The sequence below is a fragment of the Acomys minous genome (assembly GCF_964271855.1).
Source record: "Acomys minous genome assembly, chromosome: 6".
NCBI classification, from domain to species: domain Eukaryota; kingdom Metazoa; phylum Chordata; class Mammalia; order Rodentia; family Muridae; genus Acomys; species Acomys minous.
In genome coordinates, this window is record NC_140487.1 from 86,211,466 (window position 1) to 86,237,757 (window position 26,292).

Here is a 26,292-nt window from a genome sequence, read left to right on the forward strand (position 1 = left end):
TCCAGCACTTTAGTGGCTGCCCTAAACAGGGAAATGACAAGTTAGAGAGGCCAGCCCGGGATGCACGGAGACACTGTGGTGGCATAAGCGAGGATGGCCCTGCAAACTCGTATATGTGAATGTCTGTCCTGTGTTGTCATACCCCAGCGCGCGCGCGCGCACACACACACACACACACACACACACACACACACACACACACTCCGTGGAATTGTTTGGGAAGGACTAGGAGGTGTAGCCTTGTTGGAGGAGGAAGTGTGTCACTGGGGGTGGCAAACGCCCCCTGTCGTTCGTTCCCAGTTGGCACTCTCTTTCTTCCGTCTGCCTTCTTGCACATAAGGACATAAGTCCTCAGGTGCTCCTCCACCACCATGCCTGCCCGCCTGCTGTCATGTTCCCTGTCATGACCGTCCTGGGCTCACCCTCTGGAACTGTAGGCAAACCCGTCAGTTAAATGCTTCCTTTTATCCCCTTTTTTAAAAAAAATATTTAATTTTAATTTATGTGTGTTGGTGTGGGAGGGTGTCAGATCTTAGAGTTACAGATAGTTGTGAGCTGCCATGTGGGTGCTGGGAATTGAACCCGGGTCCTATTGGAAGAACCGGCAGTGCTCTTAACCACTGAGCCATCTCTCTGGCCCCAAATGCTTCCTTTTATAAGATGCCTTGGTCATGGTGTTTTGTTTTGTCTTTTTTTAATCACAGTAACAGAAAAGTAAGACAGACACTGTCTCAAAAAAAAAAAAAAACAATGAAATCATTGGAAATAAGCACTGGCCAGGGTATGGAGACGACCCCTTAGTGTCTGGCCAGGAGTGTAGACAGGTTCAACACCTGTGAAAAGCCATTTCCTCATAAAAGAATGTTGGGCAAAGGTTAGGGAGACACTGATCCCTAGTGAAGGGAGCCTGACGTTCTTGCCAAAGACCAAGCTTGGTTCCGGCACCCATGTCAGAAGGCTCACAAGCGCCTGTAACTCCAGCTCTAGAGAAGCTGACACCCTCTTCTGACCTCCATGCACAAACTTACATGTGTACACGACATATTTTTAAAAATTAAGCAGAAACGCCTTATGCTTGGACACTCTTAACTCCTAGTATAGTCCCAAAATATGTTTTTGAAATGTTTTAAAGAAATCAAAACAGGTCCTCAAAATATACAGGTATACAAGCTTCAAGTTCAGTTAGAGACCCTGTCTCGACAAATATGGTAGAGCTCAAGATGAGAAAGACATGTGACATTGACCTCTGGCCCCACCCACCTGCACGCAGACACACGGGAACCCGTGAACACACACACACAGAGCTGGGGGAGCAGAAAGCAGGGTACACCAGTGTGACAATGGCACATGGCAGATGTTAGCTCTCTGGCCTCACTTTCCTCGTCTTCCAAATGGCCCTTGACCAAAGTGTCTTCCAGACCTTCCGGCCATGAAAAACTGCCCTATAGAAAGAAATGCTTGCCAACGCCTCTAAGGCATATATACCTCCCCTGTATACTGTTCTCCACAGCCACACTCTTATTTAACTGTGAGAGCTAAACAGAAAGAGAGAGAGAGAGAGGGAGAGGAAGGAGAGAGAGAGAGAGAGAGAGAGAGAGAGAGAGAGAGAGAGAGAGAGAGCTCGTCCTGGTGCAGGAAGGAATCCTCTCCCCCACTTCCTGGTACCCACAGGGCCTTGGAAGCAGGTCTGGCTTGATGTGCAGCAAATGCAAGAGTCTATACAGGGGATCCCCAATCTCAGTTAATGCCAGCCACAAGCGGGAAGAATGCAGATCATAAGCCCCTGCTCCCGTACCCCCTTCTAGAACACAGCAGAACAGCATCTGCCTCCCTCCACCCCAAGGATAAAAATAACCTCATCTGCAATCTGATGCCTGCTGTCACCAGAACTGCCCGGCCCACCAAGGAGCTGGCAGGGGACTAGACCAAGCACAGGGCTGTTGTCTGAATGCAATCACACACACACACACACACACACACACACACCATCATCATCATCATCATCATCATCATCATCTGACCCACATACACTGGAAGTGCTCTCACTGACAAAATGTATGGGAAGCCAAAGAGGTCCCCCACACAGGGCCTGAGGAGCCCAGCTTTATGCCAGAGGACCAGGACTTGAGGCCATGCTTGCCTACATACGTGCAGCCTTTGTCCTAGTGTCTTGAGGCTGACAGGGCCTTAGAAATTAATTACACCTATCAGAAATGTCAGTGGGGAAACAGAGGAACAGAAAGTCTCTTTCCTAGGTCTTAAATGAGTGAGCAAGTCTAGCCGTCTAGCGCAAATCATTACGGAGTTTATTTCCTCCGAACTAAACTTCTCAAGGAAGGTCCTGAAAATGGCTGGACCTTGCTTGCTGAACAGCATAACTGTGGAGAGATGGGACGAACCTATCTTCGTTCCTTTTCAGAGGCTAGCGAGACCAGGTGTTGACACAGGGTCTCTCTGTAGCTCAGGCTGGCCTCACACTCATGACCTTCCTCCTGTCTCAGTGCTGGGATTATAGGTATGTTAGTAGCCCATCCCAAAGCCACTCACGATCATCTCCACACCTGGCCCAACATCATCTTAACCAGCAGAAAGCCTCTTGGAATGTGTGAGTAACCTAGCATGCCGTTATCCTTCACCAACCCCAAAGCTAAAACTGCAGCATAACTAAGGCTGCAGCACACTCTCTGTGCTCTCTGCTGTGGCTCATTACCGCAGCACTCAGGCTCAGTCTGGGTGGTTTTTTGTTTGTTTGTTTGTTTGTTTGGCTGTTTGGTTGTTGGTTTTTGGGTTGGGTTGGGTTGGGTTGGGTTGGTTTTTGGTATGGACCCTTCAGGAGAACAGACATACCTGCCCTCCATCTCCATCCTAGGTATTGTGAGGAATAACACAGACTTCTGAAACCACAGGCACCTGGCTCACCGCGAAGTGCCAAGGTGGGAGACATGATATGGAAGAGACTGGAGAGCAGGAAGTAGGGGCCCGCGGCCATCACAGATCCCAGCAGCCTGTCTCCCACTCTGGGAAACAGGAACGTGGAGACGGAGGTCCTGGGGTCTCTGGCTGGCATCTCCGTCTAGTCCAGCCCAAGCGTCTCTGAGTGTCCTGGGCACCTTACTTCCCTCCTACCCAATTAGATATTCTTTTGTTCAACAGCCGTCTGGCGACCCAATGAGCCAGTTTCCTCATCTGTAAAACGAGACTCTAAAGACTTAGCAGGACTGACCTGAGGTGCAAATGAGGGGACATAGCCAAAGGACTTTGCCAATCACAGTGGCTCTGACCTCCAGCTGGGTGCGTGCACATGGGCTGGCCACCAGGCTGGGTCAGCCTATCCAGTAAGTGTGTCTAAGCAGGCCACCATCCCAGTGTCAGGTCCAATGAGAAATAGACTAGGTACATAACATAGAAAATGCTGTCAGGCCCAGGGTTGCAGGGGCCATGTGACCAGGATTCAGTTCTCCCCTGGACAGCACCTCCACTACAACTTCTTTCTATTGCTTAGACACTGTACCTACAATGTGCCAGAGCGTACAGCCTGTGGGATATGAGCAAGTATCCCACCCCTCAGAGTTTAGAATCCTCAATTCATAAAACTTAAAGGGATAAATGTGCAGATGACACAGAAAATAATCATGGCTCTATGAGGATATTTTAGGGGTTTTGGTTTGGTTTGGTTTGGTGGGGGATGGTTTTTTTTTTATTTGTTTGCTTGCTTGCTTGCTTTTCGAGGCAGGGTTTCTCTATGTAGCCTTTCTACCCTGGACTCACTTTGTAGACCAGCCTGGTGTCGAACTCACAGAGATCTGCCTGCCTCTGCCTCCCGAGTCCTGGGACTAAGGTGTGTGCCACCACCGCCCAGCTGGACATTTTCAGGGTTGTTTTTTTTTTTAGATGGTGTCTCATTCTGTAGCCCAGGCTGACTTCAGAGTTACCATGTTGCCCAAGCCAGCCTTAGATTAGCAAGTGTGTCCCGTGTGGTGCTGTCACAGACTTCCACCCACCATGCCAAGCTGCATTTACTTTTCTAGTCTTCCCACAGCCCTAATAGCTGGGGGTCCCGTTCCCATTTTACAGATGGGGAAACAGAGGCTCAAGAAGAGGAAGCCGCTTGCACATACAGACAGAAGATCCCATGGCCAATAAGGGCAGCCTGGGCCTGGGTCCAGGCTTGCGTAGCTCAGAATCCAAGGCTGCTTGACCGTTTTTTGCTACACTGTCTCCTGTCTAGCAGATGCGATAGTTGCTTTTGACTCTGGGCATTTGATGCCACCACAGGCAGTCCATGCCAACACCCACACCTACATTTGGGTTTCCCCAAGACTCCTCCTCCTCACATCCCTTCATGTCCCCCTGCAGGGATAGAGATGGTAGAGGGACCTAGACCAAAACTTTCTGAAATGCCGCCTGCTGGCCCACCCCCATGGAGGAAAAATGCTGGAAACAACTCTGTCCATCTGAGAGGGTACCTCACATCAGTTAGACACACCCTGCTCAGATACAGCTTTGCAGCCCACCACAACCCCTCCAGCTGCTGCCTAGCATGAGCTCTCTTGCCCCAGAAACACAGAGGGCTCACTCCATGCTGTTAACCCCTCAACTATCCAGTGGGTCCACCTCACACCCTCGTCCTCCATGCCTCCCTGTGAGCCTCCTGCCTCAGGTTGTTTGCCGCTGCCCACCTCTCCCCACCCCACCCCACCCCACCCCGCCCATCACCAGAACACCTAGAAAGAGACCAGAATGTTTTGAGCACACGCAGTGTTGCCCCAAATGTAAACTTAGCCCCCTATGTTCCCCCAGGGACACTCGGACCACACCCAGCCCAAAACCCTCCTCCTCAGTTCCCCCATTCGGAGCCCTGGCATTGGGGTGAGCCATTCAGGGGCTTATAAAGGAAAGGCCTGGCTTTTCCCCATTAGAACCCCTCACACCCTCCCCACCACACGGCCAAGAATGCAGCCTGTCCCTGCCTCTGGGTTACCATGGCAACAGGAAGCCAGGCAATGGGCCCGGGGCCCTGGCATCCTGCAAGCCACCTCATTTAGCCTGAAGCTGGGCACAGCAGCCACAGATGTCACAGTTCCTTCTAGAGAGGAGACAAGAACGAAAGGGAAGGGACAGAAAAAGAGAGATCAGTTACAGAGAGAGGGGGAAAGCAGAAAAGAGATGTCAGGCCGAGAAACAGGAGAGAGAGGAGGCAGGAGGTGGGGGGAGGGGGGAAAGGGGCCCCTCCTGATCCATGCTCCACACCACACATTCCTGGGCCTGAGCTGCTCACAGCTTTTGAGATTCTGGGCAGCTAAGACTTCCTGCCCCAGGAAGCTGGCAGCCGAGCCGGGCCCCTCCAGCTGCTCTCAGAGCCTCGGAGCCCCCACCCTGCTAAGAGGTAGAGCCCAGGCCTTCTGCCCACAAGCAGATCCCCTTCGTCCATCCCCCCAAGAATCCTCAAACTTTCCCCGGCACTTTGTGCTCCCCACCCCCACCCCATCCAGACCCCTCTAGCCCAACCCAACTCTCTGTATTTAAAAAGCCACTCCAAAGAAGCATTGCAGAGCCCTACAAGAAGGAGGTCCTGTTACTCGGCACAGGGGGTGGCCCGAGGAGATGCTGAGCAGGGCCAGGCGGGCAAGCCCTGGCAGAGAAAGGCTGAGGCAGAGAGCTCTGCAAGGGCTCACCCCTCAACATCCTAGGTGCTTCGCCCAGCCTCTAGCTCAGAAGAGATGACGGACTGACTACAAAGCAGCCTCGACCTCTCCTGGCCCCACAGCACCCACATTCCCCACACTGTGTGAGAGGAACCTGGGCCATGAAAAGAAAAAAAGAGGACTGGAGAGATGGATCAGAGGTTAAGAGCTCTGCCTGCTCTTCCAAAGGTCCTGAGTTCAATTCCCAGCAACCACATGGTGGCTCATAACCACCTATAATGAGATCTGGTGCCCTCTCTGGCCCTCAGGCATACATGCAGGTAGAACACTGTAAACATAATAGGTAAATAAATCTTTAAAAAGAAAAGAATAAAATGAAAAGGGTAGAAGAAAGATAAATACAGCTTTGCAGGTGATTAACAGGAGGGCTGTGGCCAAGCCCAGCAGGCTCTTGGTACTCTGGCTGTGATTTTGCCTCTAGTTTGCTGGGGAACCCTGAGCCATAACTTAAGCCACTTTGGTTTGGTTTGGTTTGGTTTTTTTGAGACAGGGTTTCTCTGTGTAGCCTTAGCTGTCCTGGAAGTGCTTTGTAGACCAGGCTTGCCTCGAACTCACAGCGATCCACCTGCCTCTGCCTCCCGAGTGCTGGGCTTAAAGGTGTGCGCCACCACCACCCCCCGGCCTTACGCCACTCTGAACCTCACCGCTCACATCTATAAAATGGGAACTGAATATCTCAAGAAGGCATCACTGTGCTTAGGCCAGGCCCTGAGCCACAGGAAGTGGCCCAAACTGCCAAGGCACCGCAGAAAGACAGATCAGCCTTCACATCCCAGGGGTAAGCAACATCTGCTGAGAAGGGGCAGGTGGCCTGTGGGGAACATGCTTCCAAGGCAGCTGGGGCCCTACTCCCAGGACTACCAATTGACAACAAAGCCTCTCTACAGTAAGGCTTGGTTTCCAGACTCTCAGGAAGGAAACAGACTTGGAATCAAAGTCTGTGATTACTAGAAAGCATCTGGAGTTGGTGGGCACGAGGTGGGCCAGGCCCAGGGAGGAGCCGCTGGGCCATGAATAGACTATCATCAATATTTCGCATTTGTACAGGGTGGAAACATCACCAGCGCCCAGTGAGAACCTGGAGACTGAGCCTTGGGGGCGGAGGGGGGCAGTTTCCACGGAGCCGTGCTCCTGCTCCACTCGGAAATGCATCAGACGGCTGGAGGAGGACGGACCTGGTCATCCAGCAGTCACCTGAAAGGCTGGACAGACAGAAAACAAGCAAAGCAGGGGTCCCTGGTGCCCGCATTTCAGCACTTCCGTCACTGACCCCTTGTTTTAAGTTCGTTGCGTTCAGGGCCGGTTCTAGCTTAATAGCTGTTTGTGTGAAAACAGCCTCATGACTTCATCCATCCACAAACTCAACTGTGGCAACCCCTGTTGTAACCAAAGCGTAGCCCTGTGGTGGCTGAGGCTTCCCGCCCCAGCGGGGTGGGAGAGGGGAAAACAGGAAAGAATGACTCAGAGCAAAGCAGGCAGCCCCGGGCTGGGGTTTTCCTTGAGGCCCAGCTATGTGAGTGGGGAAACCAGAAGGAATGGGGCTGGTCCCCAGACAGGACAGACGACCAGGCTGGAGGGAGAGCAGAGAGAGTGTAAGCTATGTCTGACCTGGCCTGGGGTCTAAGGGCTGGGGGAGCCCAGGTAAGGGTAAGGCCAAGAGCTCTCCAGGTGGACAGGTAGAAAGACGCCAACCGTACAGATGAACGTGGTTTGGCTCTGCTGAAACTCCTTTTCACTTTTTTCAGGACAGAGTACTGAAGGGAACAGTCTCTCTCTCTCTCTCTCTCTCTCTCTCTCTCTCTCTCTCTCTCTCTCTCTCTCATGACTAGTAAAAAGGGGACAAGACCGTTAAAAGAAGGAAAGAAAACACAGAGCAGCAAGGGGTGTGGCTCAGTGGGTTCAGCGCTTGCCTAATATTCAAACAGCCCTAGGTTTGATGCCCCCACCAGCACTGCATAAAACAGCTGTATTATCCCAACACTTGGAAGATGGAGGCGGGAGGACCAGTGGTTCATGGTCCCAGCTAGAAAGCAACTTGGAGGCCAGCCTGGGTTACATGAGACCCTGTCTCAAAAAGAAAAAGAAAGAAAAGACAGGGGGCGTGATGAGGAGAGAAAGGAATGTTTCAGTTTAAGGCAGTAACGGGGAGGGGCGGGTGGGTGGGGGTCCTGCTGAGTGTATGAATGAATGAGAAGGAGCAATTATGAAAGGCACGGGCAGGGGGTGGCTCTAGAGAAGAGCAAATGCAAAGCCCCAAGAGGCCAGCTGTGACCATCAGAGGGCGGTGGGTGAGAGGTCGGGAGGGTAGCCTGGTCCACGTGGCCCAAGGCTGGGTAGATCCCCAGGGAACAGATTTGACTCAAGTTCTGGAAAAAAAGAATTTTTTTTTAGGTTCTTCTTGACAGGGTTTCTCTGTGTAGCCTTAGCTTTGTAGACCAGGCTGGCCTCGAACTCACAGCAATCCGCCTGCCTCTGCCTCCCAAGTGCTGAAATTAAAGGTGTGCACCACCACCACCTGGCTAAGTTTGAATCTATAAGTGGAAGGAGATGGGGCCTGCATCTCTCCGTGTATGTGTGTGTGTGTGTGTGTGTGTGTGTGTGTGTGTGTGTGTTAGAGAGGGAGAGAGAGAGAGAGAGAGAGAGAGAGAGAGAGAGAGAGAGAGAGAGAGAGAGACTTGCAGTGTCAGCCTAGGGCAGATTTCAGAGATCATAGCTGGCTGAGAGTCCATCTTTAGAGTGAGAGATGAGGAGGTGGAGCTTGAAGTGAGGGAGAAGTTCTAGTACTGAGTTGGGGTAGCCCGAGGGGGATCAAGAATTTTCTGGGGAAAAAAAAAAGAATTTTCTGGGCTGGGTGTAGTGGCATATACATTTGGTCCCAGCACTCTGGGAGACAGAGACAGGTGGATTGCTGTGAGTTCAAGGCCAGCCTGGTCTACAGTGAGTCCAGGACAGCTAAGACTACACAGAGAAACCCTGCTCAAAAAGAAGAAGAAGAAGGAGAAGGAGAAGGAGAAGGAGAAGGAGAAGGAGAAGGAGAAGAAGAAGAAGAAGAAGAAGAAGAAGAAGAAGAAGAAGAAGAAGAAGAAGAAGAAGAAGAAGAAGAAGAAGAAGAATTTTCTGGATATTATTAGCAAATGTATAAAAGTTCTGATTTGCAGCTCACTGTTAAAAAGGGCCTGAGGACAACCTGGTCCTGGTCTACAAAGCGAGTCCAGGACAGCTGAGGATACACAGAGAAAGCCTGTCTCGAAAAAGGAAGGAAGAAAGAAAGAAAGAAAGGAAGGAAGGAAGGAAGACAGGACTCTCCTGAGACTGTCACAACAAAGAATCCACATGTGGGTGCTCAGGATGACAATCCAGCTAAGCTCAACCTTGCAGCCACGCCCACTATAATGCCCATGATGCCATACTACATCCCAGTGCTCACCCACAAGCTAAACACCACCCAGTAGCCTCCACTTGAGCCTCACAGATACATGAATTGCCCTGCGGAGCTCTGCCCAGCTTTGCCCAAGCTTCCAACCCACAAATCACAATGCATCACAAACTGGTGAGTTTGCTACACCGCGGAGATTCAGGCCAGCAGCCTGGTGCGGGAGGAGCCCCAGACAGGCTCCCTGACATGCCCAGCATCCTGAAAGCAGATAGGGAAAGAGGGGACAGAGAGGAGGGGAAGGAATCCAGTCAGAGTGACTTCAGAAAAAGATGAGAGGCGGTCAAGGGGAACCCGGTACCACATGAGAAGTCCTAGCGGACGACCGGGGACCTGAACGGCTTTGCCTGTGTGGACGCTGGGAGACTTGTTTCTCTGCTAAGGGATACAGCAAGTGGAGGGGTTCCCCCAGAGCCAGAGAGCTGCCCACGGGATAGGTGCCTAGCATCTGAGAAGTGCTCAGGCACAAGCTCTTAAAGATCCTTTTAGAAGTTGCCTGGCGTGGTGGCGCATGCCTTTAATCCCAGCACTTAGGAGGTGGAGGCAGGCAGATCACTGTGAGTTCGAGGCCAGCCTGGTCTACAAAGTGAGTCCAGGATGGCCAAGGCTACACAGACAAACCCTGTCTCGAAAAACCAAAAAAAAAAAAAAGATCCTTTTAGAAATCTGCTGTTTGGCATGAGCCTACTGGGCTGGGCCCATGGGCAACCTCTTCATCTTCAGTTCTACTCAGGAACAGGTAACCCAAGACCCAAACTGAACATATGAGGGAAAGGAAGCGCTGACAGAGACAGAAACCACACACACCATGACTGGCCAGGAAAGGGCCAAGGGATGCTCACCCAGCACAGGTGCTGCAGAAGGAACCTCAGGCAGCTGGTCATCCTCCACAGCTGCCAAGTCACTACCTGACCACTCCCCATCCAAAAGGGCCAACACAGCAGGCTCAAAATCCATTCTCAAGGGAGACACGCCCTTATCAGCCCTGCCTGCCAGGAAGCTTTACTTTTTTTTTTTTATCTTCAAAGCAAGAGGAGGGCTGGGCTAAGCTGACTCAGAGGGCCTCAGTGTCCTGGGGAGAGGCTGAAGGGAGGCTGAGAAGCAACCTGGGCTGTCCCCCCACATCGGGCTCCCTTTAAAGATGGCCCCTCCCCTTGCCCCAGTCATTAAACCTTTGGCTCACCGCTTGCTCGCGTTTGAAAAAGAAATTATTAGATATTATTTATGTATGTGTGTGTAGCGGTGAGGGAGGTGTGCACAGCACCCCACGTGCGAAGGAAGGTCAGAGGACAACTTGAAAGAATCAGTTCTCAATTCTCCCTGCTCTATCGTGTGGAACTCAGGAATCGAACTTGGGTCACAGAACTTGGCAACAAGTGTCTTTACACACCAAGGCATCTCACCAGCCCGCCACTTCCTCTCTTAGAATGTCTCCTCCATCGTGGAAATGTCAGGGACCATCAGGACCCCACATTCCCAGCTGAAGTAAGGACACTGGGGCTGGGAAAGAGCTAGCGGAGACCCAGCCAGAGGGGTCAGAAGATGCCTGAGTGCATAAGAGCACTAGCTGCCCACTCATGAGAAGCTGGGTTTAAATCAGTTTAAACTGAGTTTAACCCAGTATTCACATGAAGTCAGCTATGGCCATGTGGGCCTGTAAGCCCAGCAATGTTGGGGGGGGGGAGGGGCAAGGCGGGGTGTTAGTGACAGGAAATTTGTAGCTTTCTGGCTGTGAGCCTAGCTCCAGGTTCAGTGTCAGACTTTGTCTCAAGGGAATAAGAAGAGTGGCAGAGCAGGACACTGATGCCACCCTCTGGCCTCCGCTAGTGTGCACGACATACATGCACACACACACAAAAAGAACCAGTCAAGAATTTCTCATCTACATGCGCACACACACACACTCAAACGCTCACACTCACGGATACATACACACACATATATCACATACATACACTCAGACACACACACCATAACACATAGATACATATACACACATATGTAAACATACAATGCACCATACACACCCACACACACCCACACACGCACAGACACACAGACATACACACTCACACACGCTCCACCCACAGGGCTCTATTCAGGGAAAAACAAGATGCTGACCTGGTTTCTTCAGGCCTCATAAAAAAGATCTAAAGGAAGAACCCATGGGGGCTTTGGGAAAACAGGACTGCCTATGGAGGCCGACGGGCAGCTCCCTTGTCAGTCCTCTGGCCCAGGCCTGGCCGCACCCCAGGGTGGGTCACAGCCTGTTCTCAAACCACAGATAAAACAAGGCGTGGAGAGGTGTAAGAATAGGCCGGCAGGTCCCAGTGAACACAGGGGACAAAGGTCCAGGCTGGGCCCCTGGCTTGACCCTGGTTCCCTGGGCCCTGAAGAGCCAAGGTAAAGTTCATACAGCACTTTCTAAACTGTGAAGTGAATTCACACTTGAGGAGGTAAGAAATACCCTGAGAATAATATTAATAATAATAATAATAGTAACAACAACAATAATAATAAATGAAAAAGGAAAAGAAATACCCCAAGAAGCACAGTAGCGACACCCTCCTGTAACCCAGTTCTTGGGAGGTGAAGGAGTTCAAGCACAAAGATCAGGAGTTCAAGGACAGCCTTAGCAACTTAAGTCAAGGCCAAGGCGTCTCAATAGTGGAGGGGGAGAGGTAGGGGACCGAGCACAGGCCGGCATGCAAGCGACCTCCCATGTGGCAACCCTGACAGCATTCGGCCACAGTTCTGCGGGCTCCACCTCATGTGCTTCCTGGCACATCCTGCCAGGGACAGAGTTCTCCTCTGGCACCGGAAAGAAGCTAAAGCCGGGGTGTCCACAGGACTCGCCTAAGGCACAGATATGAAGCTGAGATCTTGCTTTTCTCACTCCCAGAGATGGTGCCACCCACTGGGCTACCTCAACTAACACTGATTCATTGATCCATCACCCCCTGAGGGTGGGTAAGTCTACAGAAAAGGCTCCTGGGAAGATATCTCTATCGTATGGCCAAGGGGAGCAGAAAGCCAGTCTTCGAGGGGTCACTCAAGGTCCATACGGGCACTTCTGATGACCCCTGCTTCTTCCCCTAGAGAAGTTGACAGGCTGAGCTAACTGTCACCTTCTCCAAGAAGCCTGCCTGGACCCCTCTTAAGTCATGAGGGCCACTCAGCCTTCCTCTGCCACACTCTAGCCACAATACGCTGTCTTTATCAGTGTATGCCTGCCTCGGCTGTCCCATCAGCCTAGGGGCACTGAAGGACAGGTCTGATTTGATTCATTCCTATGTCCCCAATGTACTCTGGTCATTTTTTATCATCGCCATGATTTTAATCTCATCTTCTACCTGCAGGGGGCGCTACTCCTGGAACAGCAGGGACACCCACAGGTGTGGCCAGGGGCCTGGCAGAGGTCCTGCTGACTGCGTCATCTGTCCGGGAGCCACAGGACAGAGCAGGCCTAAGGCAAAGATGTCAGGCTGTTGGCTCGGCCAGAGCAGCCTAGGACAAAGTGAGAAGCCATAGCACCCAGGGCCCTGCCCGGCTGGAGCTGGGGTCAGGCAAGATTTTTATTTTTAATTTATTTGTTTTTACTTTATGTGCACTAGTGCTTTGCCTGAATGTACATCTGGGCCCTCTAGGCTGTGCCTGGTGCCCATGGAGCCAGAAGAAGGCATTGGGTCCTCTGGAACTGGATGGTTTTTAGCTACCATGTGAGTGCTGTGAATAGGGCCTGGTCCTTTGGAAGAGCACCAAGTGCTCTTAACCGCTGAACCATCTCCTCAGCCTCTGGACAAGACTGTTTGATTCCCTAACTAGTTCAAAGTGATGTAAAGCCAGGGCCTTGACTTTCTCATCTGTGCAGCCAGCCGTACACCAGCAGCCTCACAGAGCAGTACGCCTGACGTTTAGCAGGGCCTCAGCAGAAACCATCCCTTTACCGTCTCACCTGACCGAAAAGCCCTGCTACTAAACCACAGAGGAAACCCACAGGCAGACGAGAAACAGGAGTGATTATTCACCACGGTTCTGTGCAAGTTCTGTGGCTCACCAGCGTCCAAAATGCAAGTTCTGTGCCTCACCAGTGTCTAACACCGGCTCTAACAGAGGCCCGCAGAGGGGGTGTGGCTCACAGAAGGGGTGTGGCCTACACAGGCAGTGCGTTAGTGCCTCTGAGGCTGGTCTCTGGACCCTTCCACTCTGGAGCAAAGTAGTGGGCATCTCTCCCAAGGCTCTAGGAAGACAACATGGCTGCACTATCACACTAGGCATAGGTGAGTGAGGGTCCTGTAGCCCCACACCCTGGCATGTGTGTTGTGGAGTCAGCTCAGACAGCCCGGGTCCCTCAGTCCACACTGTCTGTACAAGGACGAGCAGAGGAGACTTTCCCAGGGACGACAGCAAGGCCACTCATTAGGGGTTACAGATTCCTCCATAGTCAAATAGAAGCTAAAGAAGGCACCCGAGGCTAGCTCTAGGCAACTGCTCTAGTGTCTTATGGGTTCCTGGCTGGTCCTAACCCAACTCCCTGTTGTGAGGAGCAGGAGAGACAGGAAGGTAGCTCTATGAAGGAGATCAGGTCCTAAGTGAAGGAACCGCCAGTGATGGTGGCACAAACCTTTAATCCCTACACTGGGGAGCCAGAGGCAGGCAGATCTCTGTGAGCTCAAGGCCAGCCTGGTCTACAGAGTGAGTTCCAGGCCAGCCACGGCCACATGATAAGACCTTGTCTCAAAGATTAAATTAATTAAAAGTTAACTAAGCCAGGAGAACAGAGAACCCCAAGAAAGCTCACAGACAATCCCCACAATGCTCCAGACTCCAAAGCCAACTGTAGTGCCTCCAACCAGCCGGCACTGCTCCCGAGCTCAGGCCTCTCTACACTACTAAGGCTCCCTTCAGCAGCTCAGATGCCTGGTACTCCCCTGCCTTAAAGCCTGCAAGGAAACAGTTGCCCCTGCCTACAATGAGCCTCCGTGAAACCCATCCCCTCAGTGTAGTGGATGTAAACATGGGTTTGTTTTGAACCCAAGTGCAGGATGTGAAACAGACTTGTGTGAGGGTGTACGTTTCCGCTGAAAACAGACTTGTGAGAGAACAGGTGATGTTTGTCCACTGGACATCCTAGTACAGACTCTGAGAGGAGACATATATATGAGCCCAAAATAAGAGGCGGGGCTTTTGGTCTCTGCTGTTCATCACTCCACTTCAAGACGCTACTAGAGAGAATGGCTCTAGCCAGTCCCAGCAGCTGCGGTTGCAGTCACCTTCGCTGAATTGCTGGTTTGCCGTTTAACTGGTCTATTGGAATCCTGCTTGACTACGCCAGTGGAATCGCTCCAAGGAACCGAAACTAAAAGGTCTACTTCTCCTGTTCCCATTAACCTCTTTTCTCTCCCATCTAGGGTAGGTGGGTTGGAAGGGAGGTATAAGCATTAAAGAACCCAAAATAAATTAAGTTTGAAAAAGTTCAAAGCCTACACCTCAGCCTCTAGCCCCTGCGTAGATGTCATCTACTCAGGACCCCGCCTCTAGTCTCTCAGTTCCTGCTCTCCAGATAGCCTGAGTTTAAAGCCCTTCAGTGCCACTTGACAACTGTGTGACCTCTGAAATGTGACTTAACCTCTCTGTCTCCCATGTCATCTTTTTTGTTTTGTTTTGTTTTCTCGTTTTTTTCTTCTTCTTTTTTTTTAAAGATCTGTTTCTTTATTATATATACAGTGTTTTGCCCGCATGTGTGAATTCACACCAGATCTCATTATAGATGGTTATGAGCCACCATGTGGTTGCTGGGAATTGAACTCAGGACCTTTGGAAAAGGACACAGTACTCTTAACCTCTAAGCCATCTCTCCAACCTGTTTTCTCATTTTTTTCAAGACAGGGTTTCTCTGTACAGCTCTAGCTGTCCTAGAACTCACACTGTAAACCAGGCTGGCCTCGAACTCAGAGATCTGCCTCTGCAGGGATTAAAGGTGTGCGCCACCACTACCCAGCCCCATTTCACTTTTAATATAGGGCACAAGAGCATTCTCTATTTCAGAGTGATAAGGACTGAGTTCATGCATGCTCAGACATGTAGCATCTGTTCATTATTACTGTTATTCGCAGCATCTGTGACAGGTTTCCATCGTCATGGGTTGCCTGCCTTTATAGTCTCCTCTATTCGCTCTTAGCTGTCACAAGTCACAGCAGACTCTATCCAGCACCTGCCATACACATACATGCTAATCCCTCAGTAAGCACCCATGTAGGGGGCATTGTTAACTCTGGGGCCAGGTGGGATGGGGAGTCAAAGGGGGAGTGGTGACTGAGCTAGGTCTTGAAGGACAAAGGCAAATCATCTAGACAGACTGAGAACACTGTGGGTGTCTGCCTGTGGCTGAGTCTGGCATTCATATGTAGCCGTTAGTGGTTGAGCCTCAGTTCTCTCCCAGAGAGCCTTCTAGAACCACCGCAACCCCTTCCAGCCCCTGAGGCCACTCATTCAGCCATGTTAAGCTCCTGTTGTGTGACGGGCATTACCATTTTCTGTCTCTAGGCCTCCCCTCGCCTGCCACACACCCCTGCCACACAGGGAGGACCACCATCAGAGTGGTAACGCCAACTCCTCACAAACATTCAGACTCAAGGCTGGAGGGCTCCTTTGACCACCCAGACATGGGGCTCAGGGACAATCACCTGGCCTAAAGTCACACGGTGAGCAACAGGGTGAACGTGTGCATGTTTGTGTGTATTTTTGTTTTGTTTTGTTTTCTTTTGTTTTTCAAGACAGGGTTTCTTTGTGCAGCCTTGGCTGTCCTGGACTCACTTTTGTAGACCAGGCTGGACTTGAACTCACAGCAATCTGCCTGCCTCTGCCTCCTGAGTGCTGGGATTAAAGGCGTGCAGCACCACCCCCCAGCTCATGTGAGCATTTTGTGTGTGTGGTGGATGCATATGAATACGCAGCTGTGCATGCCCACGAGCATGCATGAGGTCCACTCCGCCTTATTGCTTTGAGGCAGGGTTTCTCATTGAACCGGAAGCTGACCATTTTCTCTATGCTGAAATCTCAGCCAGTTCCCAGGACCCATCTGTCTTTACCCTTCAATACGTTTTGAAAAGGTGCTTGGGATTTGAACTCATATATCCTCTCGCTTGCACATTACATGTCTTTATTGACTGAGCCAACATCCCAGACCGGGAAACAATATTCTAACCCAAGCCTGGCATGATGGCACACATCGTAACCCCACTACTCGGGAAGCTGAGGCAGGAGGCTCAGGAGCAGGAGGCTATCCTGAGCTACATGGTGAACAATCGTAAAACAAAGCAACAACAAAAAGAAGAGGGAAAACAGGACAAAGAGGCCAGGCATGGTGGCGCACATGCCTTTAAGCCTGGTACTTGGGAGGCAGAGGCACATGAATCTCTATGAGTTCGAGGCCAGCCTGGTCTACAAACCGAGTCCAAGTCAGCCAAGGCTACACATAGAAACCCTGTCACAGAAGGAAAAAAAAAAGTAAGGAGAGAGAGAAAGAGAAGCAAGATTCTAATCCAAAGGCTAGTTCCCAAACCTCAACGTTTCCTGGGCCAGAGCCCTAATGAGGCTGAAAGGATGAACTATGGAGTTCATCCCCCTCCCGCACCCAGCTGTCCTGGAATTCAAAAGGAGTGTCGGGAGCTATGGAGGTCTGCAGCAACATGCAGGCCTATGAGCAGACCACAGACACCCACTGCTGCTTCTGGTCTCCACTAGCTTGCCGTTCGCACCACCTGAGCGGTCTCAGGAGAATGGGGCAAAATAGCCTATTGCCAGGTATGGAGTCAAAACAGTTCCTGAGCCCCATTGGGAGTCAACCTGGACCAAGCTGGAAGTAAGGATCAAAAGTTCAAGGTGACCCTTCTCTTGCAATTATAACAATATATTTTCATAAACATTAAAGTCTTTGAAATTATCTTAAAAAAAAAAACTTTTCATGGCAGGGCATGGTGACACACGCCTTTAACCCTGTCTTGAAAAACCAATAAATAAATAAATAAATAAATAAATAAAAAGTTCAAGGTCATCTTTGGCAACATCTTCATCAAATCTAAGGCCAGTTGGGGCTACATGAGACCCTGTCTCAAATAAAAATTAAAATTAAAAATAGCTTAGCACGAAAAAAAAAGGAAATGTCCCCCAAACTCTCCTTTTTTCCATAAGAGCAAAGGAAATTAAGAAGAGGTCACAGAGATTCAAGATGTGCCAACCAGATACAAGTTCAAGGGGGACGATCAATGTCACTTTTACCTAATGTGAGGTCCCTGTGGCCCAATTCCCACACCCAACACCCAGCTCCATCGCCTGAGGCTGGACGCTAGCTGAGTTTGAGTCAGGACTTGGGGGTTGGAATACTGCTTGTCAGCCTCTGCCTGGCTAAGCCTCATGTCCAGAAAGCTCTGGAACCAGAACCATTGAACTCAAATCCCAGCTCTTGCCCTTTCCTGCCTCTGTAACCCTAGGCCGGCTGCTGACCCCTCTGAGCCTGGGTTATTTCTCAGCTGGGCTAAGTGTGGTGTGGAAAGAGAAGTACAGGGTGGAGAGAGTATTGCTTACTTTTCCTACCGTGATAACCAGACACCTTAAGGAAGGAAGGGCTCAGGGTTCGAGGAAACACAGTCTCCTGAAGGAAGGAAATGATGGTGGCAGGTGGTTACACTGTGTCCACAGTCAGCAGCCACAGAGAGATGATGCTGGGACCCTGGTCCTTCCTCCTTTTTCTCTTTTTATTCAGTCCAGTGCCCCAGCCCATAAGACTGTGTCATCCACATTGAGGGTGGGTCTTCCCTTCCCACTTCAACCTCTGTGGAAGCAGACTCACAGATTCAGAACTCAGTCAAGCTGGTGGTAAAGATTAACCACCACAGGAATAAGAAGGTGGGCCTGCCTCACTGTACCCAACAAGTTAACATGTGCACACGCTGAGCATGCAGCCTGACAAAGGCAGGGCGTGAAGATGCTCTACCCTGGGCTCAGGGGACAGAAACAAGAGGCTGAGTGGCTCAGGTTCCACCCCGAGCATGACTGAGAAACTGCCTGCCCACATTCACTCTCTAGGTGTGCCCTGGCTTCTAACCAGGCCTAGATACCCCAAGAACAGCTTGTAAAGCTCACTGAGGTAGGAGAGATAGGTAGGAGAGATAGGGATACAAGGCAAGCTCTGATCCCAGGAAGAGCAGGGTTCCCAAGGAGTGCATGGCGCCATGAGAAATCTAGGAAGGCTTCCCAGAGGAGGCAGCATCGCAGCTGAATCTGAGGGCTGAGAAGGAGACTGCCAAGGAGCTGGCAGGCTAAAGGAGGTGCAGGGGGGCTGAGGTCACTGGTGGAAGGCGTGGAATGCACAGCAGCTGGAAAGAGCCAAGACGGCCCACTGAGGCAGAGGAAAGCAATCAGTACGGTGCTGCTGTGAACACACAGAGGGTTGGATGGTAGGTCTGGAGAGAGACCTAGGCCAGAGTGCCACTGGGATGGTGACCTGCTAGGTAAATCTAAGCTGGTGAGCAGGTGCCACAGTTAAGTGTTCAAAAGCAGCTTTTTCTGTGAGAGCAGGTGGCAGGGACTAGGTGAGGTCCTAAGAGGACAAAGTGCCCTGGGCTGGGCAAGGACACTGCGCTCAGTGGCAGCTGCTGAAGAGACAGGTAAAGCAAGTGGTTTGCCCCAGGGCCCCTTTTCTGAAATGTCCTCAGTTGGCAGCTACTCTCGCCCAGCACCGCACCGGCTGTACAGTTTGTCCCGAGCCCTTCCTAGACACCAGGCACCAGGCCAAAGGCCCCCAGTGGGCCGCTGAGAACTCGGGTGTTTCTGGGACCTCAGCACCTATCTCAGCCCCAAAGTCCCAGTTAGGAGGTTCCAGGAAAAAAAATACTCCTGAAGGTCACTCCACAGGACATTTTCCACGTGGCCTTTCCCTCACATGGTTTTGTTCTTACTCTCCTGTTCTCGCCTTGCGTGCGCACACTCACACACTCACACCCTCCAGTCGTAAATTCTTTCAGGTCCACAGCCTTGGAGTCCTTCCTGAGCTGGGGAAGTGAGGAGGCACAGAGCTGGACCTCAGACGGCAGCAGGATTGTGCACAGGACACAGACACACACACACACACATACACACACACACACACACACACGGCCACAGGACTGAGCACAGGACACACACAGCAGCAGAAGGATTGTGCACAGGACACACACACACACACACTCAACCAAACAGAATTCCAGAACTTACTACAGAGGATTCCGTTCCACACAGGCACAAACTGCCAGCCTAAGGGAGCCTAGTTACTGCCCCTGGGACTCTTTGGGGGAACCTAATAGTTATAACTTAAGAAGTCTGTGGGTTCTGCAATTCCGAAGAGGATTACAAAACAGGCAGCAGATAGCAAGACTGAAGATGCAGATCTTGATTTATGAGACAAGCATCTACTCTCTGAGCCCCACAGTGGAAGACCCACGTGGCTCCCAGGCCACCGTAACCCACAGTCCATACCCTTCGCAAGTGACTTCCCACGTTCTGGATCATAGCTGCTCCGTTTGCTGAGTTGCCAGGCTGTGCGGAGTCCGGAGTCTGTAGGCTCCTAGAGGGCCTCTGGTCACCTGAGCCCCAGGCGGCCAGCAGCTCCGAAAGCAGCCTGCGTCTCCGGCTCCTCCTCCCAAGCTCCCCGCCCTCCTAAACCAGCTGCCTCTAAGCCCAGCCAAACTCCAGCCCCTATTCCAGCTCACTACCCAGTGCCCTTGGCTGAGGGCTGACAGACTGCCTCCGGGATCCCAGAGCTCCAGTTCTCCCGAGAGCCATTCCATCCTTCCACAAGAGGGCAGGCTGGAGTGTGGCAGGATGCCAGGGAGCTGCCAAGGCCTACCTAGAGAGACACAAGACCCACTTGCCAGGATCTCTCCTTCCAGAGTGCTACCCACCGGCTCCTGGACCCAGGCTGTCCGCATCCAGCCCCTGACAGCCACTTCCTTATAAGCAGGTACTTCTTCTAAATGAGGCACCTGCCAAAGTCCACCCAGCATGCCACACAGTACTCAGCGCCCACGGTCGTCAATGAGCAAAAACCCTCCAGGATTTTCCCTGCCCTCTGTCACTTCTGTATAGAGGTTAGAGGTGGAGGACTTGACACCTAGGCTTGGAGGTGAAAGGGAGCAGGTCCAAAGCTGAGTCCAAGTCCTAGCCCGCCAGACCCCTGCTAGGATTCAGACTTCCTGCTGGTCCTGTCCACACCCCTCAAGGATGATCCAGGGCCAGCGTGGAGCAGATGGGAACAGACGAGCAGAAGTTTCTTCTGCCCCTGCCTCCACTTCATTCACCACACAGTTAATAGCATGCCCACTGCCAAAGGCCCTAAGTTCGTGCCTGTGACTGTGACTCTGGGCAAGTCCTCTCCCCTCTCAAAGCCTTAGCTCTGGGCATCAAGGACTCTTACATGCATCCTTGTGAGTTCTTGTCATCCATCAGCACTTCCGTAACTGCAGATGAGGCACTAAAGTTAGACCTTAAAGACAGCAAGGTGAGCTAACTCATGCCTGTAATCCCAACGCTTGGGAAGCTGAGGCAGGAGGATGGCCACGAGTTCAAGGCCAGCCTAGGCTACATGTTGAGTTAGTTTCAGGCCAGCTATAATACAGTGTTGGACACTGTCATTGGAAAGAGAGAGAGAAAGAGAGAGGGTAGGGGCTGGAGAAATGGCTCAGCGGTTAAGCATACCTGCTACTCTTCCAGAGGAGCCAAGTTGGGTACCAGTACCCATGTCAGGTGGCCTCAAACTCACAGCGATCCACCTGTCTCTGCCTTCCAAGTGCTGAGATTAAAGGCATGTGCCACCACAGCCCAGCTATAAATAATATTTTTAAAGATGAACAACCGAGGAAAATAACTGCACATACACACACACACACACACACACACACACACACGCACACGTGCATGCACATGCACACACATACGCACACAAAAGGCACACATGGCACTGAGGACTAGAACAATCCAGGTGGCTTCTGGAGAAGGTGGTACTAAATAAAGCCAGCCTGAATGGGCTTAGGCAGGCTGGGAGGAGGGCTGAGATGGACGGCCTGGCAGCACAGGACAGGTACAGTCCTGGGCTATGAGGAGCGTCACCCTACAGGAAAGCAGAGACCTGTTGCACAAGGCCTCACAGACCAGGCATCGGGTGTAAACACCCGGTGATCGTGCCCAACATGACAAAGCCTTGCAAAGAAGACAGAACAGATGGGGAGAGCGCCCCCTGGATGGTTCATCTCACAGAGTCCCCGCCTCCAGCCCCAGGCTCCACTCTCTCCAAAGGATGTAGAAGAATTTTCATCTGGCAACACGGCTGCTCTGATCACATTCAAAGACCTTCTGGGTCTGTGTGATCTGGCTAGAACCACACCTTTAATGCCAAACAATGAAGATAAGTTGGTTTGTAGAAGGAAGCACTGATGTTGGAAAGCAATGTCTAATTGTGAGGCAGACAATGTGACATTGAGGACGATTTGACAGACTAGGATATGGCCAACTCTTCTGAGAACAGAGTGGAAAGGGAGGCAACTTGAGAGGGAAAGCACAGAGAGAACAGAAGTAGTTTTACCTGAGAGAGTTCCACAGAGACAGGCTGAAGAGGGAGCAAGCTAGACACAGGTGAAGACAGAACAAGCCAGAGAATGCGAAGGGGGCGGAAGATTACTAGTTTGAGGTCAAGCAGAGCAATTCAGCCAGAAGCTGAGAGAAGCCAGTTTGAATCAGTCAGCTTGGAGAGGCTTTTTTTTTTTTTTTTTTTAGGCAGAATACCTGAGTTGAACCAGCCAGCCCAGACCTCAGAAAGAAAGAACCAGAAAGGGTGAGTTTAATCAGCAGTAAGTCTCAGAGGCTGAAAACATTCTAGACCTAGGCTATATTGTATGGAGGCTAGAAGCTTCCAGAACTAGGCCTACGTTAGCAGGTGGAGGCAGTAAGCCTCGGAGATGACAGCTACAACAGAAGAACATTAATAGAATAAAAGTTCCTCTTACAGGAGGAGTACCATAGCTCAGGCTCACCAGCCTCAATCTAGCACCTCCATCTTAGACACGGAAAAGTCCAGAGACGGAAAGTAAAGCTCGAAAAAACATACTGTTGTCTAGAGTCACCCATCCCTACCATAAGCCTAGAGCCCCCACTCAGCTGATCCTGCCACAGGGCACACAGTGGGAGAGACATCACTTAGACCTCAGAAAGGACTTTCTTCAAGGCTGAGTAGAATACATTTATTTCTTTTTTTCTTTTTTTGGGGGGAGGGGGAGGGTGGGTTTGTTTTGGGTTTGTTTGTTTGTTTGTTTGTCTGTTTTTTGAGACAGGGTTTCTCAGTGTAGCCTTGGATCCTCCTGCCTCTGCCTCTTCGACTGCTGGGATTACATGCATGAGCCACTGCCCAGGGCTGAGAACTATATCTTTCTACGTCCTGTCTGAACTGGTCCCTGCGAGCGCTCAGCGGTTCTGTTACTACAGAGGTGCTCCCACAGGCATCCATCCACCTTCCAGCTCACCCGAGTCCCAAGGACAAGGATGTCACCCTTATCCTGGGCCCCTTCCCCAATAGTCAGACCACAGCCCCATCTACAGATGTCCGTTCTAGGTCCTGAAAGGACCCAAACAAACTTCAGCCTGTATCACAGCCACCTAAAGGCCTCGTTAGCATCTAGGGTACTGGGTCCCACCCAGGTTTTTTTGTTTCTCTTTTTAATTTTATATGTACGTTTTGCCAGTAGGTAGGTCTGTGTACCGCTTTGGTGTAGCAGTTGTACCACTACTGTGCATCACGTGGGAAGCTCTTTGAAGAGGATGCCAGGTCCCCTGAAACTGGACTTACAGATGATTGTGCGTAGCTTTGTTGGTCCTGGGAATTGAACCCTGGAACTCCGGTAGAGCAGCCAGCTCTCTTAACGGCCGAGCCATCTTTCTAGTCCCCAGACTCCAAGGTTTTTCTCTCAGTAGAGCAGAAGTTAAGCCCAACAACTTGCCTGCCTCACAAAATCCCTAAATGTGTTGATTTTCCTGGACCATCGAGATACTATACAGTAGGAATATAACAGTCTGCCCTCAGAGCAGCAGCCGCAGGACACCACCATCTCCAGGAAGCCTCCTCGGCCCCTCCTCTGTGGTACGCATGGGAGTGTGCACCTATACACACACACACTCTTTGTTTTTTGTTTTGTTTTGTTTTGTTTTCGAGACAGGGTTTCCCTGTGTAGCCTTGGCTGTCCTAGACTCGCTTTGTAGACCAGGCTGGCCTCGAACTCACAGAGACCCACCTGCCTCTGCCTCCCAAGTGCTGGGATTAAAGGCGTGTCCGCACACTCTTTATAACCCTGTATCTATCTCTCTGTGTGCTGGAACTTAAGTCCAGGGCATTGCGCATGGGAAGAAGACTGGGTCTTCTCCCTAGTGTTTTTTCTCTTTAGTTTAATTGATTTATGTCGGTGCCCTCTTTTTGACCTCTAGTAGTAAGCTGGCGGTGGAAATGCAACAGACTCTCCCGGAACACCCTGCGCCTTCTCAACGAGAGCCTTGAGCATGGGTGGTCAGTGGGCGGCTAGCACACGGACCAATGGAGGGCTCTTACACGCAAAAGGGCGAGGGGGACACTGTGAACGGAAGTACATTGCCGAATAAACACCTGATTAAGTAAATGCATGCAGAAAGATTGTCATCCTCTCAGGGTCCCCGGCCTCTGGGGCCCTGGAGTGTGGCTTGGCAGATTAAAGGAAGTTCTGAGATAAAGGTGGGGGTGGGGCATCAATGAAGGGAGGGGTCAAGAAAAGAGAGGAGTGACACCAGCAGGAGAGGAAACAGAGGTGACAGTATCCAGAGCCAGGCCCTCTCTCCAAACCCCGACCTTTGGGGGGGGGGGCCTATAGACAGCAAGGGAAGGCCACTGACACTAGGTGAGGAGGTGGAAGCCAGAGCACCAGGGGAACAATGTCACACGGTCCTGCGGGATAGGTTCTGACACAGGAATTCTAGTCTCCCCTAGCCCTGGGTGAAAATGGACCTCCCACGTGGCCAGCTGCTGAGGAGATGGGCCAGGCCCAACTTCCCTCGGATTCTGCTCAGGAATTGTTCTCACCTCACCCTACGCCAAGTGAGTCAGCAGCATCACACGGTGCACCTGGAGAACCTGAGCCCTCAGGTCCCCCGGTGAGCAGCCCGCGATCTTCCCCTATCCTCAGTGGGCAACACCTAAGCACCCCTCGCCTGAGCGGAGGCCAATCTTCAGCAGAAAACCGACCTGTCCTAGGAGAGCCGGTCTCTACGGAGCTGAGACGTCAGGGACAGTGTATGCCCTTCCAGAAGGGAGGGGGCGGCGCGCACGTGCGTGCCAGGGTCTTACCCAAGTGCTGGAACAATCCTGACCCCACGGCTGGCTGGCACCAGCCGACTCCGAGCCCAGGACGCCCGCCCGGGGTGCTACAACAGCGGCTGTGGGAGGCTGGAGGGCTGGAGTTCAGCGGAAGCTCGGCTGTAGACGAGAAGGCGGGAGCGGCCAGACGAGTTCCTGGGCCAATCTGTGTCCTCCCTCCCCTGCCTGGAACGGGAGGGGCCACCCGGGGCCGCGAGGTCAGCAGAACCCAGAGGTCTCCCGTGGGAGATCTTAAAGGACTGACTCCCCAACCGATGGGCGGTAGACACTTCAGCCCCAGAACTGTCAATCCCTGGTCACAGGGCAGAAATCGAGAAGTGATCACCCACACACACACACACACACACACACACCCTACCCCACCCCACCCCCGGGCGCCACTGGAAGCAAAAGCTGACTGTTACTTTTATTTTTTGTTGTTGTTTTTTCCAAGACCTGTGTGTGTGTGTGTGTGTGTGTGTGTGTGTGTGTGTGTGTGTGTGTGTGTGTGTGTCTGTCCCTAACTGCCCTAGAACTAGCTTTGTAGACCTGGAACTCAAAAAGGTCCACCTGCCTCTACCTCCCGAGTGTGCCACCAGCACCTGGCTTTGCTAAAGCAGAGCCTACTAGCCTTAGCGTTATCTGCTATTCATCCACACCTTTACCTGTCCTGCACTGTGTGCTGGACTAAGGTGCTAAACAGAACTCCCAGTATGCCCTTAGAGTGGGGGGGACATAGGGACAGTGCCGGGGTGAGGTGAGGGGGTGTGGATGTGACAGTACAGAAGAAAGGCAAGGGCAACAGCACCCAATGACCTCCTCACTCAGTGAGAGCCCCTGTTAGCACAGAGGGGTGACTTCCAGAGCTGAAGATGAGCCCCCCACCACATCCCTACATTCCGCCCCCAACAGTGTAGTTAGTATTCACCTTACGCTATGCACAGTATGAACTACACACTACCAAACACACCCATAGGACTGGAAGGCTACCCAAAAGATGCCCATCAATGTTCATGTTTGGGGCACTGGCTCATCTGTCAAACCCAGAAAGGACCAAAAAGGGGGGGGGGGACTTTGACGGTCCAGGGCATTCTACGGGGAGGTGGGGTCTGGAGGGGCTTGTCCCTCCAGACAGACACGCAAAGAGGCCCATGGGAACTTGTCCTGCCCCAGCCACTCTGGGGACAAAAGGATAGCTGTTTGTGAGCTGAGAGCCCAGCCAGTGGGGACCTCTGGTGACAACAGAGGTCTTCCCCTGGTCACTTGTATGACCATGCTCTCAAAGCACACTAAGAGTGAGGGTCTCACAGGGTCCCAAGTTCCCACGCGTGGGTCTGGGCAGCAGCCAGCCACGGACCAGCTCTGGCTCAGCTGGCGGCCTTAAGGCCCAGCCTTGGCTCAGCAGATATCTCGAGTCAGTGACAGCAAATGATATGTGACAGCGATTTCCGAGTGCAGATGAGACACATCTGGGAACACCAGGAGCCCCATGGGACCGTCAGCTCTTGCAAGGAAGAGGAACTGCCACTCAGGCGGAATGCCACTAGGCTGCCATAAACCATGGCTTACTTTTAATTTAACATGACACCAGAATCAAATGGGGAATCCTATTGGTATTTAGATAGTATTTTCTTCCTTTTTGTGAAGCTGGCAATGAATCCATGGCCTAATCAAGTACTCTATCACAAAGCTACATCCCAGCCATCAGAATACCTTGTTATTGTTTATTTTAGGACAGAGGCTTACGTAGG

At 51.7% G+C, this 26,292-nt stretch overlaps 1 protein-coding gene across 2 annotated transcripts in view; it reads right to left on the minus strand.

Moving 5' to 3' along the window:
• Positions 1-24,657, minus strand: part of ACOT11 (acyl-CoA thioesterase 11) — a gene marked incomplete at its 3' end in the record, with an annotated part of 53,273 nt that extends 28,616 nt beyond the window's left edge. Inside the window, exon 1 of one of the 2 annotated variants that reach the window (XM_084785576.1) lies at positions 24,533-24,657. Coding sequence is in view for 1 of the 2 variants with exons in the window: in XM_084785575.1 (XP_084641701.1) it covers positions 19,654-19,686 (33 nt within the window). Of the gene's footprint in view, positions 1-19,653; positions 19,792-24,532 lie in introns of those variants that run through there. The other variant, XM_084785575.1, reaches the window with a different exon arrangement.
• Positions 24,658-26,292: the final 1,635 nt, after the last annotated feature.